The following is a 20,287-nucleotide window of genomic DNA, read 5'->3' on the forward strand; positions in this document are numbered from 1 at the left end:
CAGGGTACCTACAGTACTATACCAGACAGCCAGGGTACCTACAGTACTATACCAGCCAGACAGGGTACCTACAGTACTATACCAGCCAGGGTACCTACAGTACTATACCAGACAGGGTACTTACAGTACTATACCAGCCAGCCAGGGTACCTACAGTACTATACCAGCCAGGGTACCTACAGTACTATACCAGCCAGACAGGGTACCTACAGTACTATACCAGCCAGACAGGGTACCTACAGTACTATACCAGACAGGGTACCTACAGTACTATACCAGCCAGGGTACCTACAGTACTATACCAGCCAGGGTACCTACAGTACTATACCAGCCAGGGTACCTACAGTACTATACCAGCCAGGCAGGGTACCTACAGTACTATACCAGCCAGCCAGGGTACCTACAGTACTATACCTGCCAGACAGGGTACCTACAGTACTATACCTGCCAGACAGGGTACCTACAGTACTATAACAGACAGGGTACCTACAGTACTATACCAGCCAGACAGGGTACCTACAGTACTATACCAGCCAGCCAGGGTACCTACAGTACTATACCTGCCAGACAGGGTACCTACAGTACTATACCAGCCAGCCAGGGTACCTACAGTACTATACCTGCCAGACAGGGTACCTACAGTACTATAACAGACAGACAGGGTACTACTAGAGCCTAGTGTATTTTCTTCAATAACAAAATAATTGCAAAAAAAACAAGTAGCCTACTACTAGAGCATAGCTTCACATGAATGCCAACCAGGTCTCACAGACAGGCAGACAGAGAGCTGCCAGTTTGGTTTGCCCTGGAGTGCCCTGACGCCATGTATCGACTGACAAGACAAACAGAGGGGTCTGGAGTGTGTTGCCATGAAGGGGAGTAGCCTGACAACCATCCACATGGCTCCTGCCAAACACCACGCCCACTATCGTTTCCTCTAACGTGTGGAGCGATCGATAGAGCAGCAGAATTACATTCAGGATGAGTCCTCAGGCTAGAACAGGAGACTACTGTATCTAACTTTTATTTGATCTGTCCGGTTTCTCCTCATCACTCCATTACCGACTAGCTATATTGATTTGAGACTTTCAGTATGTAATCTCCACTGAGACTGGGTTGGTTGGTCATAAGGGATGGGGATGATGTAATTATGAGGTGTGTGTTTGGACTGTGTTCACTCCAGAAATGAGGTCAGGGGTCAGACAGCAGAATCATGGGCAGGGGTTTGTAACCAGGAGACAGACAGAAAAGTCAGTCGAATGTTGCTTTTAAAGTAAACTCCTGAAACTAGTGCCAATACAGCCATTCAAAGTGAAAGGAAGTTCACAAGCACTCCAACATTAGTTTAGAGTTGAGGCACAAGCTGCATGCGACCCACAGTCCTTTGGGAGGATTTTGCTGCTGTGCTCCAACAGTTTTAGAATGTCCCTCATAGCTTGGCCCTGAGCCAAGTGCTGTCAGAGGGTTACTTTAACACACTGGACTGTTTCTACAGGAGGATACTGCAGTCAGTCTGAGAGAGTTACTTTAACACGCTAGACTGTTTCTACAGGAGGATACTGCAGTCAGTCTGAGAGAGTTACTTTAACACTCTGGACTGTTTCTACAGGAGGATACTGCAGTCAGTCTGAGAGAGTTACTTCAACACGCTAGACTGTTTCTACAGGAGGATACTTGGACAGAATGACAGTGTTGAATGAAATCTTAAATTCCACACTGACAGCCCATGTGTAGGCTAACTAGTTTGGTCTTGAGAGAAGACAGTCAGTCACACTATGTATAGAATCAACAGCAGGCTATGTCTGTACTATTGACACAGCTGACATGGCATATCTGAAATGCTGAACTTCAGAAAAGACACATTGCATAACTGACAGGTGTGGGAAAGTATGTCTGAAACCTTAACCTAACCAGTAAATCAACTTCTCCGGCGAAACAGAGGATTGAGAAAGTCAATTTAACGGAAAATGCCCAATGCTCTTAATCTTCCATCATAGCCTAAATCCTGTAATCTTCGTGGAAATTAATATAATTTCTTAACAATGTACAATAGGACTACGTAGATAAATAATTTAATTCTCAGCCTGACACAGGCAAATACACCTAATGGTAGTATACATGGGCTAATATACAGGCATGTAGGTGGCAAGATTAGAAAGTGTCAATGATTTAAAAAAAAATATATATAACAAAAAAATAGTTTTTGTCACGTTCACCAGATGGATGCAGTGAAATGTGTTGAGGGTCAGCCATAGTAGTACGGCGCCCCTGAGGTATATTAGGGTTAAGTGCCTTGCTCAAGCATACGTGGACAGATATTTCACACTGACAGATGGGTCAACACCGCTTTGGTGTGTTCTCAGCCTTTGCTTGAGTAGGGGTTGACAAGAGAAAACACTGCAAACGATGGAACATGAACCATGTATCGCAGATAACAACAAAGTATAGGCTTTCACCCCCCCAAAAAAAAAATTTGAACTCAAAATTTGCTAAATATAGTGCTACTAAATCACTCAGCCTTCAGATTATTCCTAAAGTAAAAGAACGCACGTTGTGAATCATAATTCATAACTCGTTAAAAAAAAAAAATTCAACAGGAGGCTTATGTAAGTTGTCTCTAAGCACGTGCTCTGCAGGCCCAAAAAGAGTTGCGCAAACAAGAGAGGGAGAGGCCCTCTCTGTCAGCAGTCCACATGCAGCTCCACACTCACTGACAATGAGAGCCATGCATCCTGCGGGCTTAGCATGCAAAGTCCCACACATCCACCCACCCCTGGAACTGGCCTCCCTCCACACTGGACTGAGGCTTCCTTGTCCCTGTCCCTGCCAAGGCTGCCTGATTTTGTCACTGTCCAGAGAAACACCCTCCCAGTCTCTGGCTGGCTGAGAGTGAGAACACACTGTACTAGCCTTTGTTAATCCAAGCAGGCATCCTTCCTGTTGGCTACGGCTGGGAGCCCCACTAGCTACAGCCGCACACACACACACACACACACACACACTGCTTTATCACACTGTACTGCAGACAAGCTGTTTAAATAGGATCTTCTGGTGATAAAACCTTGCAGGGCAGAGTTCATATACCAAGAGTTCAGGAGAGCATTCAGTACTTCAACTGTACTACAGCTGCGAGGAACCATGGGAGAATGTATTGTTGAGAGTTGGTGGTTTCCATTCATAACGAGTAAGCATCAATCTTGTTTTAATAAGACTGCTCAAGCAAAGTAAAACCATTTGACAAAACAGTTGCTACAGTGTGTTTCTGACAGTCAGTCCTGCACCTACAGTGGCTTGTCTCTGACAGTCAGTCCTGTACCTACAGTGGCTTGTCTCTGACAGTCACTCCTGCACCTACAGTGGCTTGTCTCTGACAGTCACTCCTGTACCTACAGTGGCTTGTCTCTGACAGTCACTCCTGTACCTACAGTGGCTTGTCTCTGACAGTCACTCCTGTACCTACAGTGGCTGGTCTCCGACAGTCACTCCTGTACCTACAGTGGCTTGTCTCTGACAGTCACTCCTGTACCTACAGTGGCTTGTTTCTGACAGTCACTCCTGTACCTACTCTATAATATCAAAGGAGTGCCTTTTTTAAACTGTCTATCATTATTATCAGATATAATAAATAGGTGTCTGGAGTCTTGCAGAATGTGATGTGAGCCAGTTAGGACTTGCATAGGCTACATCTGTAGAACTAGAACCATGAAACCATGAATCATGCATGAATATACCCACTGTAGGCTACCTACTGTAGATTCATATACCTACTGTAGATTTATATACCCACTGTAGGCTACCTACTGTACATTCATATACCCACTGTAGATTCATATACCCACTGTAGGCTACCTACTGTAGATTCATATACCCACTGTAGATTCATATACCCACTGTAGGCTACCTACTGTAGATTCATATACCCACTGTATATTCATATACCCACTGTAGGCTACCTACTGTAGATTCATATACCCACTGTAGATTCATATACCCATTGTAGGCTACCTACTGTAGATTCATATACCCACTGTAGATTCATATACCCACTGTAGGCTACCTACTGTAGATTCATATACCCACTGTAGGCTACCTACTGTAGATTCATATACCCACTGTAGATTCATATACCCACTGTAGGCAACCTACTGTAGATTCATATACCCACTGTAGATTAATATACCCACTGTAGGCTACCTACTGTAGATTCATATACCCACTGTAGGCTACCTACTGTAGATTCATATACCCACTGTAGGCAACCTACTGTAGATTCATATACCCATTGTAGATTCATATACCCACTGTAGATTCATATACCCACTGTAGGCTACCTACTGTAGATTCATATACCCACTGTAGATTCATAAACCCACTGTAGGCTACCTACTGTAGATTCATATACCCACTGTAGATTCATAAACCCACTGTAGGCTACCTACTGTAGATGCATTGCAGCAGGTATGTGGATATGTAGCCTAATCTCAGCACCCAGAACCAAATCAGCTACTGGATGTTAATGTTATGGCTGTGGCGAGAGACCAGTGGATATCTGATGTTAATGTTATGGCTGTGACGAGAGACCAGTGGATATCTGATGTTAATGTTATGGCTGTGACGAGAGACCAGTGGATATCTGATGTTAATGTTATGGCTGTGACGAGAGACCAGTGGATATCTGATGTTAATGTTATGGCTGTGACGAGAGACCAGTGGATATCTGATGTTAATGTTATGGCTGTGACGAGAGACCAGTGGATATCTGATGTTAATGTTATGGCTGTGACGAGAGACCAGTGGATATCTGATGTTAATGTTATGGCTGTGACGAGAGACCAGTGGATATCTGATGTTAATGTTATGGCTGTGACGAGAGACCAGTGGATATCTGATGTTAACTAACACTGCTGTTACACCACTAACACTGCTGTCACACCACTAACACTGCTGTCACACCACTAACACTGCTGTCACACCACTAACACTGCTGTCACACCACTAACACTGCTGTCACACCACTAACACTGCTGTCACACCACTAACACTGCTGTCACACCACTAACACTACTGTCACGCCACTAACACTGCTGTTACGCCACTAACACTGCTGTTACGCCACTAACACTGCTGTTACGCCACTAACACTGCTGTTACACCACTAACACTGCTGTCACGCCACTAACACTGCTGTCACGCCACTAACACTGCTGTCACACCACTAACGCCACTAACACTGCTGTTACACCTGTCACACCACTAACACTGCTGTCACACCACTAACACTGCTGTCACACCACTAACACTGCTGTCACACCACTAACACTGCTGTCACACCACTAACACTGCTGTTACACCTGTTACACCACTAACACTGCTGTTACACCTGTCACACCACTAACACTGCTGTTACACCTGTCACACCACTAACACTACTGTCACACCACTAACACTACTGTCACACCACTAACACTACTGTCACACTACTAACGCCACTAACACTGCTGTCACGCCACTAACACTGCTGTCACGCCACTAACACTGCTGTCACACCACTAACGCCACTAACACTGCTGTTACACCTGTCACACCACTAACACTGCTGTCACACCACTAACACTGCTGTCACACCACTAACACTGCTGTTACACCTGTTACACCACTAACACTGCTGTTACACCTGTCACACCACTAACACTGCTGTCACACCACTAACACTGCTGTCACACCACTAACACTACTGTCACACCACTAACACTACTGTCACACTACTAACACTGCTGTCACACCACTAACACTGCTGTCACACCACTAACGCCACTAACACTGCTGTCACACCACTAACACTGCTGTCACACCACTAACACTGCTGTCACGCCACTAACACTGCTGTCACACCACTAATGCCACTAACACTGCTGTTACACCTGTCACACCACTAACACTGCTGTCACACCACTAACACTGCTGTCACACCACTAACACTGCTGTCACACCACTAACGCCACTAACACTGCTGTTACACCTGTCACACCACTAACACTACTGTCACACCACTAACACTACTGTCACACCACTAACACTACTGTCACACTACTAACGCCACTAACACTGCTGTCACACCACTAACACTACTGTCACACCACTAACGCCACTAACACTGCTGTCACACCACTAACACTGCTGTCACACCACTAACACTGCTGTTACACCACTAACACTGCTGTTACACCACTAACACCACTAACACTGCTGTTACACCTGTTACACCACTAACACTGCTGTTACACCTGTCACACCACTAACACTGCTGTCACACCACTAACACTGCTGTTACACCACTAACACCACTAACACTGCTGTTACACCTGTTACACCACTAACACTGCTGTTACACCTGTCACACCACTAACACTGCTGTCACACCACTAACACTGCTGTCACACCACTAACACTGCTGTCACACCACTAACACTGCTGTCACACCACTAACACTGCTGTCACACCACTAACACTGCTGTCACACCACTAACACTGCTGTTACACTGTAGTAGTATACTTTGAAGTGAATCACAGACCGACACAACAACAAAAGTGATCAATATCAGTTGTTGTAGTCCGAGTTTGTTTAGTTTGTAGTTTTGGAATGGCTTCCTGTGCTGCTCTGCTGTTTGTTGCTACTTGGCTACCTGCCAAACTATTCACGTTTTACTTTTAATAAACGTTTAATCAATCTCTGTGTTCAACAAATTTACCAACTTTTTAGTTTTGTCCTCACTCATCTTTTTTCGTTAAACTTTTTCACCCCGGACGTTTATCCCGAGACAGAAGAGTCATTTTCCTGTGCGTTTTAGCTGCCAACTTTACGTTATTTTCCGTTTTTCCATCGCAACTTTTTTTCCCTTATTCAACTTTTTCACTCCGGACGCTTTATCTGGACATGGCTCATCAACATCTTCAACAGCCGAAGCTAAGTAGTAACATTAACATGATGTCTTTTAATTGCAGTCGCTGTACTCATAATATACAGGAGAATTCTCGCCTTACGGCGAGAATAGCTGTGCTACAAGCCCAGCTTCAGACGCAATCGTTAGGCAAGAGTATTATCAGTGTAGGAAAGGAAGAAACAGCGTCTGTGCCACCAGTAAGTACAGACAGTAACGTTAGTATAACTCCCCCCGCACAGTCCCTGCAGCCGGACAACTTTCTCATGGCTTCTGGAGGGAAATACTGTTGGAATGCTCAACCGGTGTCGCTCATTCAGCCGACAGAAACCTTCAACCGGTTTTCCCCATTATGTAGCGAGTCGGAGTCTGAGTCTGAGTCTTCTCTAGTCTCTACTCCTCCCGTTACGGGGTCTGAGACGCCGAAGGCTCCCACCATTAGCTCTGACAAATTGAAAACCCTAGTCATTGGCGACTCCATTACCCGCAGTATTAGACTTAAAACGAATCACCCAGCGATCATACACTGTTTACCAGGGGGCAGGGCTACCGACGTTAAGGCTAATCTAAAGATGGTGCTGGCTAAAGCTAAAACTGGCGAGTGTAGAGAGTATAGAGATATTGTTATCCACGTCGGCACCAACGATGTTAGGATGAAACAGTCAGAGGTCACCAAGTGCAACATAGCTTCAGCGTGTAAATCAGCTAGAAAGATGTGTCGGCATCGAGTAATTGTCTCTGGCCCCCTCCCAGTTAGGGGAAGTGACGAGCTCTACAGCAGAGTCTCAGCACTTAATCGCTGGTTGAAAACTGTTTTCTGCCCCTCCCAAAAGATAACATTTGTGGATAATTGGCCCTCTTTCTGGGACTCACCCACAAACAGGATCAAGCCTGACCTGCTGAGGAGTGACGGACTCCATCCTAGCTGGAGGGGTGCTCTCCTCTTATCTACCAACATAGATAGGGCTCTAACTCCTTTAGCCCCACAGTGAAATAGGGTGCAGGCCAGGCAGCAGGCTGTTAGCCAACCTGCCAGCTTAGTGGAGTCTGCCAATAGCATAGTCAGTGTAGTCAGCTCAGCCATACCCATTGAGACTGTGTCTGTGCCTCGACCTAGGTTGGGCAAAACTAAACATGGTGGTGTCCACCCTAGCAATCTTATTAGGATAAAGACCTCCTCCATTCCTGCCATTATTGAAAGAGATCGTGATACCTCACATCTCAAAATAGGGTTACTTAATGTTAGATCCCTCACTTCAAAGGCAGTCATAGTCAATGAACTAATCACTGATCATAATCTTGATGTGATTGGCCTGACTGAAACATGGCTTAAGCCTGATGAATTTGCTGTGTTAAATGAGGCCTCACCTCCTGGTTACACTAGTGACCATATTCCCCGTGCATCCCGCAAAGGCGGAGGTGTTGCTAACATTTACGATAGCAAATTTCAATTTACAAAAAAAAAAATGACGTTTTCATCTTTCGAGCTTCTAGTCATGAAATCTATGCAGCCTACTCAATCACTTTTTATAGCTACTGTTTACAGGCCTCCTGGGCCATATACAGCGTTCCTCTCTGAGTTTCCTGAATTCCTATCAGACCTTGTAGTCATAGCAGATCATATTCTAATTTTTGGTGATTTTAATATTCACATGGAGAAGTCCACAGACCCACTCCAAAAGTCCTTCGGAGCCATTATCGACTCAGTGGGTTTTGTCCAACATGTCTCTGGACCTACTCACTGCCACAGTCATACTCTGGACCTAGTTTTGTCCCATGGAATAAATGTTGTAGATCTTAATGTTTTTCCACAAAATCCTGGACTATCGGACCACCATTTTATTACGTTTGCAATCGCAACAAATAATCTGCTCAGACCCCAACCAAGGAGCATCAAAAGTCGTGCTATAAATTCTCAGACAACACAAAAATTCATTGATGCCCTTCCAGACCCCTTCTGCCTACCCAAGGACGTCAGAGGACAAAAATCAGTTAACCACTTAACTGAGGAACTAAATTTAACCTTGCACAATACCCTAGATGCAGTTGCACCCCTAAAAACGAAAAACATTTGTCATAAGAAACTAGCTCCCTGGTATACAGAAAATACCCGAGCTTTGAAGCAAGCTTCCAGGAAATTGGAACGGAAATGGCGCCACACCAAACTGGAAGTCTTCCGACTAGCTTGGAAAGACAGTACCGTGCAGTACCGAAGAGCCCTCACTGCTGCTCGATCATCCTACTTTTCCAAATTAATCGAGGAAAATAAGAACAATCCAAAATTTCTTTTTGATACTGTTGCAAAGCTAACTAAAAAGCAGCATTCCCTAAGAGAGGATGGTTTTCACTTCAGCAGTGATAAATTCATGAACTTCTTTGAGGAAAAGATCATGACCATTAGAAAGCAAATTACGGACTCCTCTTTGAATCTGCGTATTCCTCCAGGGCTTAGCTGTCCTGGATCTGCACAGCTCTGCGAGGGCCTGGGATCGGGAGAGACACTTAAGTGTTTTAGTACTATATCTCTTGACACAATGATGAAAATAATCATGGCCTCTAAACCTTCAAGCTGCATACTGGATCCTATTCCTACTAAACTGCTGAAGGAGCTGCTTCCTGTGCTTGGCCCTCCTATGTTGAACATAATAAACAGCTCTCTATCCACCGGATGTGTACCAAACTCACTAAAAGTGGCAGTGATAAAGCCTCTCTTGAAAAAGCCAAACCTTGACCCGGAAAATATAAAAAACTATCGGCCAATATCGAATCTTCCATTCCTCTCAAAAATTTTAGAAAAAGCTGTTGCGCAGCAACTCACTGCCTTTCTGAAGACAAACAATGTATACGAAATGCTTCAGTCTGGTTTTAGACCCCATCATAGCACTGAGACTGCACTTGTGAAGGTGGTAAATGACCTTTTAATGGCGTCAGACCGAGGCTCTGCATCTGTCCTCGTGCTACTAGACCTTAGTGCTGCCTTTGACACCATCGATCACCACATTCTTTTGGAGAGACTGGAAACCCAAATTGGTCTACACGGACAAGTTCTGGCCTGGTTTAGATCCTACCTGTCGGAAAGATATCAGTTTGTCTCTGTGAATGGTCTGTCCTCCGACAAATCAACTGTACATTTCGGTGTTCCTCAAGGTTCCGTTTTAGGACCACTATTGTTTTCACTATATATTTTACCTCTTGGGGATGTTATTCGAAAACATAATGTTAACTTTCACTGCTATGCGGATGACACACAGCTGTACATTTCAATGAAGCATGGTGAAGCCCCAAAATTGCCCTCGCTAGAAGCCTGTGTTTCAGACATAAGGAAGTGGATGGCTGAAAACTTTTTACTTTTAAACTCGGACAAAACAGAGATGCTTGTTCTAGGTCCCAAGAAACAAAGAGATCTTCTGTTAAATCTGACAATTCATCTTGATGGTTGTAAAGTCGTCTCAAATAAAACTGTGAAGGACCTAGGCGTTACTCTTGACCCTGATCTCTCTTTTGACGAACATATCAAGACTGTTTCAAGGACAGCTTTTTTCCATCTACGTAACATTGCAAAAATCAGAAATTTTCTGTCCAAAAATGATGCAGAAAAATTAATCCATGCATTTGTTACTTCTAGATTAGACTACTGCAATGCTCTATTTTCCGGCTACCCGGATAAAGCACTAAATAAACTTCAGTTAGTGCTAAATACGGCTGCTAGAATCCTGACTAGAACCAAGAAATTTGATCATATTACTCCAGTGCTAGCTTCCCTACACTGGCTTCCTGTTAAGGCAAGGGCTGATTTCAAGGTTTTACTGTTAACCTATAAAGCGTTACATGGGCTTGCTCCTACCTATCTTTCCGAGTTGGTCCTGCCGTACATACCAATACGTACGCTACGGTCACAAGACGCAGGCCTCCTAATTGTCCCTAGAATTTCTAAGCAAACAGCGGGAGGCAGGGCTTTCTCCTATAGATCTCCATTTTTATGGAACAGTCTGCCTACCCATGTGAGAGACGCAGACTCGGTCTCAACCTTTAAGTCTTTACTGAAGACTTATCTCTTCAGTAGGTCATATGATTGAGTGTAGTCTGGCCCAGGAGTGTGAAGGTGAACGGAAAGGCTGGAGCAACGAACAGCCCTTGCTGTCTCTGCCAGGCCGGTTCCCCTCTCCACTGGGGTTCTCTGCCTCTAACCCTGTTGCAGGGGCTGAGTCACTGGCCTGCTGGTGCTCTTTCATGCCGTCCCTGGGAGGGGTGCGTCACTTGAGTGGGTTGAGTTACTGACGTGATCTTCCTGTCTGGGTTGGCGCCCCCCCCCCCCCTTGGTTTGTGCTGTGGTGGAGACCTCTGTGGGCTATACTCGGCCTTGTCTCAGGATTGTAAGTTGGTGGTTGGGGATATCCCTCTAGTGGTGCGGGGGCTGTGCTTTGGCGGAGTGGGTGGGGTTATATCCTTCCTGTTTGGCCCTGTCCGGGGGTTTCTTCGGATGGGGCCACAGTGTCTCCGGACCGCTCCTGTCTCAGCCTCCAGTATTTATGCTGCAGTAGTTTATGTGTCGGGGGGCTGGGGTTAGTTGGTTATACCTGGAGTACTTCTCCTGTCTTATCCAGTGTCCTGTGTGAATTTAAGTATGCTCTCTCTAATTCTCTCGTTCTCTCTTTCTCTCTGAGAACCTGAGCCCTAGGACCATACGTCAGGACTACCGGGCATGATGACACCCTGCTGCCCCCAGTCCGCCTGGCCTTGCTGCTATTCCAGTTTCAACTGTTCTGCCTGCGGCTACGAAACCCCTACCTGTCCCAGACCTGCTGTTTTCAACTCTAAATGATCGGCTATGAAAAGCCAACTGAGAGACCTGAGCCCTAGGACCATACGTCGGGACTACCGGCCGTGGTGACTCCTTGCTATCCCCAGTCCGCCTGGCCTTGCTGCTATTCCAGTTTAAACTGTTCTGCCTGCGGTTATGGAACCCCTACCTGTCCCAGACCTGCTGTTTTAAACTCTAATGATCGGCTATGAAAAGCCAACTGAGATTTATTCCTGATTATTATTTGACCATGCTTGTCACTTATGAACATTTTTGAACATCTTGGCATGGTTCTGTTATAATCTCCACCCGGCACAGCCAGAAGAGGACTGGCCACCCCTCATAGCCTGGTTCCTCTCTAGGTTTCTTCCTAGGTTTTGCCTTTCTAGGGAGTTTTTCCTAGCCACCGTGCTTCTACACCTGCATTACTAGCTGTTTGGGGTTTTAGGCTGGGTTTCTGTACAGCACTTCGAGATATTAGCTGATGTAAGAAGGGCTATATAAAATAAAATTGATTGATTGATTGATCACCTGGTAGCATGGGACTGTCTGGGGTCGTGATCTGCCTACACCAGCAATTCTGCCGCCCACATTCCTCACTGGGGCAATAAGAGGGATAGCTGACCCTGTGGACAGAAGGGTCAAGCGCTCATAGCAGACATGAGAGAACTGTCATTTATAAAGAGGACTATCTTCGTTCCTCTTTTCAGTGCAACTTCCTGTTTTGAGGATGCACAGAGGGCTAGTTTACCATTATCAATGAAGTTGTATTCTTGTTCTTCCTCGTTTAGGGCTAGGTTGAAGATAACAAGAGGATTCTAATATCCCATAACTCTTTGCATGAATGAGGAAGAATTCTAAACAAAGGGACCAGTGATACTAGTTATTATGTTGTCCTAACCTGGGTATTTCAACCTAGATTTAGGGCCTACAAAGAGGACTATCTTCATTCCTCTTGGCAGTGCAATGTCCTGTTTTGACGAGGCAAAAATGGCTAGTTTAGTTTCCCATTATCAGTGCAGTTTTGTGAAGTTGTATTCTCATTCTCCCTCATGTCCATCATATAACCCTTAACACATCCTTCTCTCCTCCAGACATATGTTCTTCATGCACATAAAGGATGAGCTGGACAGTGGCAGCCTGCAGATGGAGGCTGAGCAGGCCAAGGAACTGTGTGCCGTCCTAGCCCAGGCTGAGTACGGAGACTACAACCAGAACACAGCCAAGTACTGCTCCAGCCAGATCTTCAGACGGGAGCCCAACCTGGCAACCATCAACAGGTCAGCACAGCAATGACTAACTAGACTCCACCTGCATTCCATTTCTTACTAAGAACTGCTCTGTGCTGACTTGTAGAACTGCTGTAGATCCAAGATGATACAAATATGTCCTTTGTTTTGTGAAGGGCATCTGAACAGCTGTCTTCTGTTTGTTGCCTTGACCTGGGAAAACAAGGCTGCTGACTCTGCACCTACGTACATTCAGTACTTACAGTAGAGTACATACAGTTCTCATGTGTTTAGTTTAGTTTTAGTAAAAGTATTTTGTAGAAAAAAACTACAAAAAAAACATACACAAGAACCAGTGCGGGGACAAAAAAACAGCAGGGATTATTTGGTGGTAACATTTTTAAATAGAATGGAGAAAACATTTTAATTCTATGGGTGGGTGATTGAACAGCATTACACAAACTACAGAGAACAAGAACAAAAAGCAGAAAAATGTAACTCTTCTGTCCCGTCCTGCCCTGCTCCGTCTGCAGCATCCAGAAGAAGCACCGTGAGCTGGAGGGTCTGAGCCAGTCGTCGGCAGAGTACCGGGCCCTACAGCTGGTGTCCTCCCTGGAGAACTATGGGGTGGAGTGGCACTGGGCCAGGGACTCAGAAGGACAGAGGCTGGCTATAGGGGTCGGCCCTGAAGGGGTGACCATCTGTCAGGAGGACTTCAGCCCCATCAACAGGTATATTCACTAAACTACCCAGACAGAGCTGTATGTAAAACATGTATTTTGTTGATGCACTGTGGAAAAAAAACTAAAAACTAAAGTCAAGGTCGGCTGCCTGTCTTTTCTAGTGTGCAGTTTTTACACTAGTCTTTTTGTATACAGATCTAGCAAAGGTGAAAATACAACACTGACCAGTTATACAGACTCAAGACAGCACGCTCCTGTTACAGTGTACACACCGTTAATACGTGATTATGTAGTTCTATCTACAGGTACAGTAAAGCGTGACAAGGCAATGCTCTCCTGTTAGACATTAGATATGAAGGACAGTGCATTCGGAAAGCATTCAGACCCCTTCACTTTTTTTCCACATTGTGTTACCTTACGGCCTTATTCTAAAATTGATTAAATAGTTTTTTCCCCTCACTAATCTATACACAATAACCCATAACGACAAAGCAAATAAAGGTTTGTAGACATTTTTGCGCAAAAATAGCCTTGAGTCTTCTTGGGTATGACGCTACAAGCTTGGCACACCTGTATTTGGGGAGTTTCTCCTATTCTTCTCTGCAGATCCTCTCAAGCTCTGATAGGTTGGATGGGGAGCGTCGCTGCACAGCTATTTTCAGGTCTCTCCAGAGATGTTAGATCGGGTTCAAGTCCGGGCTCTGGCTGTGCCACTCAAGGACATTCAGAGACTTGTCCCAAAGCCACTCCCACGTTGTCTTGGCTGTGTGCTTAGTGTCTTTGTCCTGTTGGAAGGTGAACCTTCGCCCCAGTCTGAGGTCCTGAGGGCTCTGGAGCAGGTTGTCATCAAGGATCTCTCTGTACTTTGCTCTGTTCATCTTTGCCTCAATCCTGACTAGTCTCCCAGTCCCTGCCGCTGAAAAACATCCATGCCACCCCCATGCTTCACCGTTAGGGATGGTGCAAGGTTTCCTCCAGACGTGACGCTTGGCATTCAGGCCAAAGAGTTCAATCTTGGTTTCATCAGACCAGAGAATCTTGTTTCTCATGGTCTGAGAGTCCTTTAGGTACCTTTTTGCAAACTCCAAGTGGGCTGTCGTGCCTTTTACTGAGGAGTGGCTTCTGTCTTGCCACTCTACCATAAAGGCCTGATTGGTGGAGTACTGCAGAGATGGTTGTCCTTCTGGAAGGTTCTCCCATCTCCACAGAGGAACTCTGGAGCTCTGTCAGAGTGACCATCGGGTTCTTGGTCACCTCCCTGACCAAAACCCTTCTCCCCCGTTTGCTCAGTTTGGCCAGGCTGCCAGCTCTAGGAAGAGTCTTGGTGGTTTCAAACTTCTTCCATTTAAGATGGAGGCCACTGTGTTCTTGAGGACCTTCAATGCTGCAGAAATGTTTTGGTACCCTTCCCCAGATCTTTGCCTCGACACAATCCTGTCTCAGAGCTCTACGGACAATTCCTTCAACCTCATGGCTTGGTTTTTGCTCTGACATGCACTGTCAACTGTGGGACCTTATATAGACAGGTGTGCCTTTCCAAATCATGTCCAATCAATCAAGTTGTATAAACATCTCAAGGATGATCAATGGAAACAGGATGCACCCGAGCTACATTTTTAGTCTCATAGCGAAGGGTCTGAATACTTACATAAATAAGGTATTTCTGTTTTTTTATTTGTAATACATTTGCACACTTTTCTAAACCTGTTTTCGTTTTGTCATTATGGGGTATTGTGTGTAGATTGAGGACATTTCTATTTATTTAATCAATTTTAGAATAAGGCTGTAACGTAACACAATGTGGAAAAAGTGAAGGGGTTTGAATACTTTCCGAATGCACTGAATGTAGAGCATACAATGACTCTTTCTCGCTTCTGTTCTAGGATCATTTACCCTATCATCCAGATGGCCACCCAGTCAGGGAAGAATGTGTACGTGACCATCACTAGGGACAGCGGTGACGGTGTTGTCCTGCTGTTTAAGATGACAAGCACCAGAGCTGCCAGCGGCTTGTACCGGGCCATCACAGAGACCCATGCTTTCTACAGGTCAGCATCCACCAACCCTGTAGCATGGTTTACATACCAACAACATGCCTTCTACAGGTCAGCGACCACCAACCCTGTAGCATGGTTTACATACCAACAACATGCCTTCTACAGGTCAGCGACCATCAACCCTGTAGCATGGTTTACATACCAACAACATGCCTTCTACAGGTCAGCGACCACCAACCGTGTAGCATGGTTTACATACCAACAACATGCCTTCTACAGGTCAGCGACCACCAACCGTGTAGCATGGTTTACATACCAACAACATGCCTTCTACAGGTCAGCGACCATCAACCCTGTAGCATGGTTTACATAATAACAACATGCCTTCTACAGGTCAGCGACCATCAACCCTGTAGCATGGTTTACATAATAACAACATGCCTTCTACAGGTCAGCGACCATCAACCGTGTAGCATGGTTTACATACCAACAACATGCCTTCTACAGGTCAGCATCCACCAACCCTGTAGCATGGTTTACATACCAACAACATGCCTTCTACAGGTCAGCGACCACCAACCCTGTAGCATGGTTTACATACCAACAACATGCCTTCTACAGGTCAGCGACCATCAACCGTGTAGCATGGTTTACATACCAACAACATGCATTCTACAGGTCAGCGACCACCAACCCTGTAGCATGGTTTACATACCAACAACATGCCTTCTACAGGTCAGCGACCACCAACCGTGTAGCATGGTTTACATACCAACAACATGCCTTCTACAGGTCAGCGACCATCAACCCTGTAGCATGGTTTACATAACAACAACATGCCTTCTACAGGTCAGCGACCACCAACCCTGTAGCATGGTTTACATACCAACAACATGCCTTCTATAGGTCAGCGACCATCAACCGTGTAGCATGGTTTACATACCAACAACATGCATTCTACAGGTCAGCGACCACCAACCCTGTAGCATGGTTTACATACCAACAACATGCCTTCTACAGGTCAGCGACCATCAACCCTGTAGCATGGTTTACATAAAAACAACATGCCTTCTACAGGTCAGCGACCACCAACCCTGTAGCATGGTTTACATACCAACAACATGCCTTCTACAGGTCAGCGACCATCAACCCTGTAGCATGGTTTACATACCAACAGCATGCATTCTACAGGTCAGCGACCACCAACCCTGTAGCATGGTTTACATAACAACAACATGCCTTCTACAGGTCAGCGACCACCAACCCTGTAGCATGGTTTACATACCAACAACATGCCTTCTACAGGTCAGCGACCACCAACCCTGTAGCATGGTTTACATACCAACAACATGCCTTCTACAGGTCAGCGACCATCAACCGTGTAGCATGGTTTACATACCAACAACATGCCTTCTACAGGTCAGCGACCATCAACCCTGTAGCATGGTTTACATACCAACAACATGCCTTCTACAGGTCAGCGACCATCAACCGTGTAGCATGGTTTACATACCAACAACATGCCTTCTACAGGTCAGCGACCATCAACCCTGTAGCATGGTTTACATACCAACAGCATGCATTCTACAGGTCAGCGACCACCATCCCTGTAGCATGGTTTACATAACAACAACATGCCTTCTACAGGTCAGCGACCACCAACCCTGTAGCATGGTTTACATACCAACAACATGCTCACACACAGAGCAACATTTTCCTCTCGTTAACACATCTCTGCTGTGAGCCAATGCACAGTAAGAAATTATATAATATGCAATTTATGTTGTACATTTTCTCTGACAATTTCCATGAGGAGTTACTGCTAAGTTAAATTTTTGTATACACGTGGATTCATTCCAGTTTTACACAATGTAATAAAACGTTCTAACGTTGATTCGTGTTTTTGGTCACGTAGACTAACCGTGATCTTACTGATCCTCCAGGTGTGACACGGTGACGAGCGACGTGATGATGCAGTACAGCCGTGATTTCAAGGGTCACCTGGCGTCTCTCTTCCTCAACGAGAGCATCAACCTGGGCAAGAAGTACGTATTCGACATCCGACGCACCTCCAAGGAGGTCTACGACCACTGCCGCCGGGTGCTCTACAACGCCGGCATTGGAGGGGACTGTGTGTCCGGCGGGGAGGGCAAGAGGAGCCCGTCGCGGTCCCCTGGGGTGGGGGAGGAAGGCTGTGAGGGGTGCCAGAGGAGCAGGGTCCTGGAGGAGAAGCTGCAGCAGCTCCAGGATGCTCTGCTGTGTATCCTGTGCTGTGAAGAGGAGATGGATGCTGCCTTTTGCCCCTGTGGACACATGGTGTGCTGCCACAACTGTGCCGCCCAGCTAGAGGTAACCCTGACGCCACGGTTTTAAAAAAAAGTATATATATGTACAGTATATAATTGTTTAGGTATTTTGTGGTCTTTATTTGATAGATACAGTGAAGAAGTGATTGAAATGGGGAGATAGAGGAGAGGGACATAGAATGGAAAGTTACTCAGTCTGGGTTTGAACCGCTGCCTCCATGGGTTTAATGTGGTCCAGGGGTGGCAGCACTACCATTAGACCATGTTACACAATAACGCCATGTTCAAGTGATTTACTGTGCTGAATGAACTTTGAACTCAGGGTGGTTGGGAGTTAATGAAATGAGCTGGTACTGTTATTCCCTTTTAAGCAAATGAAGTGAACTATTTGGTGAGGAGGGGTGTGGTAGACAGGAGGAATGTTTGCAGAATCTATAGTTACCCTTTTCCCATTGTTTATTGGCTGTCCTGAACCTTCAGTAACCTGTAGGTCGTAGGTTAAATGCCTGTAGGGCAGTACTGTCAGCTACTCTGTGGACACCGTTAATCAAGGATTATATGGACTAGTTCAGCCCCATCTACAGGACTGTATTTGAACAATAGTCTGTTTGATTCCCCACAAGTCACATATATTAATTACAGTGTTTTTATGTTAAATTAGCATATTATATTCTAATCAAATCTCTTTTGATCTCTTCCTTTCAGGTGTGCCCGGTGTGTCGGTCAGAGGTGGACCATGTCCAGCACGTCTACCTGCCCACCTGCGCCAACCTTCTGGCGGTGAGCAGTGCTGCCCCCTTCAACATTCCCAGAGACCTGGCCGCTCACCTCTGTTCCTCCAGAGAGTTCTACACCAGCACAGACAAGATCTGTCACAAATAGATTTACTTCCAGTTAGGGTTGCAAAATTTGGCTTAACTTCCCCAAATTCCCAGGTTTTCCTAAATGTTTTGGATTTCCTGTTTATTCCCTCCTGCTTCCGAGGTGCTACAGTGAGGGAAAAAAGTATTTGATCCCCTGCTGATTTTGTACGTTTGCCCACTGACAAAGACATGATCAGTCTATAATTTTAATGGTAGGTTTATTTGAACAGTGAGAGACAGAATAACAACAAAAAAATCCAGAAAAACGCATGTCAAAAATGTTATAAATTGATTTGCATTTTAATTAGGGAAATAAGTATTTGACCCCCTCTCAATCAGAAAGATTTCTGTCTCCCAGGTGTCTTTTATACAGGTAATGAGCTGAGATTAGGAGCACACTCTTAAATGGAGTGCTCCTAATCTCAGTTTGTTACCTGTATAAAAGACACCTGTCCACAGAAGCAATCAATCAATCAGATTCCAAACTTTCCACCATGGCCAAGACCAAAGAGCTCTCCAAGGATGTCAGGGACAAGATTGTAGACCTACACAAGGCTGGAATGGGCTACAAGACCATCGCCAAGCAGCTTGGTGAGAAGGTGACAACAGTTGGTGCGATTATTTGCAAATGGAAGAAACACAAAAGAACTGTCAATCTCCCTCAGCCTGGGGCTCCATGCAAGATCTCACCTCGTGGAGTTGCAATGATCATGAGAACGGTGAGGAATCAGCCCAGAACTACACGGGAGGATCTTGTCAATGATCTCAAGGCAGCTGGGACCATAGTCACCAAGAAAACAATTGGTAACACACTACGCCATGAAGGACTGAAATCCTGCAGCGCCCGCAAGGTCCCCCTGCTCAAGAAAGCATATATACAGGCCCGTCTGAAGTTTGCCAATGAACATCTGAATGATTCCGAGGAGAACTGGGTGAAAGTGTTGTGGTCAGATGAGACCAAAATCGAGCTCTTTGGCATCAACTCAACTCGCCGTGTTTGGAGGAGGAGGAATGCTGCCTATGACCGCAAGAACACCATCCCCACCGTCAAACATGGAGGTGGAAACATTATGCTGTGGGGGTGTTTTTCTGCTAAGGGGACAGGACAACTTCACCGCATCAAAGGGACGATGGACGGGGCCATGTACCGTCAAATCTTGGGTGAGAACCTCCTTCCCTCAGCCAGGGCATTGAAAATGGGTCGTGGATGGGTATTCCAGCATGACAATGACCCAAAACACACGGCCAAGGCAACAAAGGAGTGCCTCAAGAATAAGCTTATTAAGGTCCTGGAGTGGCCTAGCCAGTCTCCAGACCTTAATCCCATAGAAAATCTGTGGAGGGAGCTGAAGGTTCGAGTTGCCAAACGTCAGCCTCGAAACCTTAATGACTTGGAGAAGATCTGCAAAGAGGAGTGGGACAAAATCCCTCCTGAGATGTGTGCAAACCTGGTGGCCAACTACAAGAAAC

At 45.6% G+C, this 20,287-nt stretch overlaps 1 protein-coding gene across 1 annotated transcript in view; it reads left to right on the top strand.

The window, feature by feature from the left end:
* LOC311139682 (E3 ubiquitin-protein ligase MYLIP-A-like) overlaps positions 1-19,064 on the top strand; it is a 33,005-nt gene extending 13,941 nt beyond the window's left edge. Inside the window, exons 3-7 of the mRNA XM_084174601.1 lie at positions 12,834-13,019; positions 13,502-13,699; positions 15,535-15,699; positions 17,592-17,997; positions 18,660-19,064. Of these exons, the coding sequence (XP_084030727.1) occupies positions 12,834-13,019; positions 13,502-13,699; positions 15,535-15,699; positions 17,592-17,997; positions 18,660-18,836 (1,132 nt within the window). The 3' untranslated portion in view covers positions 18,837-19,064. The remainder of the gene's footprint in view (positions 1-12,833; positions 13,020-13,501; positions 13,700-15,534; positions 15,700-17,591; positions 17,998-18,659) is intronic.
* The last annotated feature ends 1,223 nt before the right edge of the window (positions 19,065-20,287 follow it).

The sequence above is a fragment of the Coregonus lavaretus genome (assembly GCF_964263955.1).
Source record: "Coregonus lavaretus genome assembly, chromosome: 13".
NCBI classification, from domain to species: Eukaryota; Metazoa; Chordata; class Actinopteri; order Salmoniformes; family Salmonidae; genus Coregonus; species Coregonus lavaretus.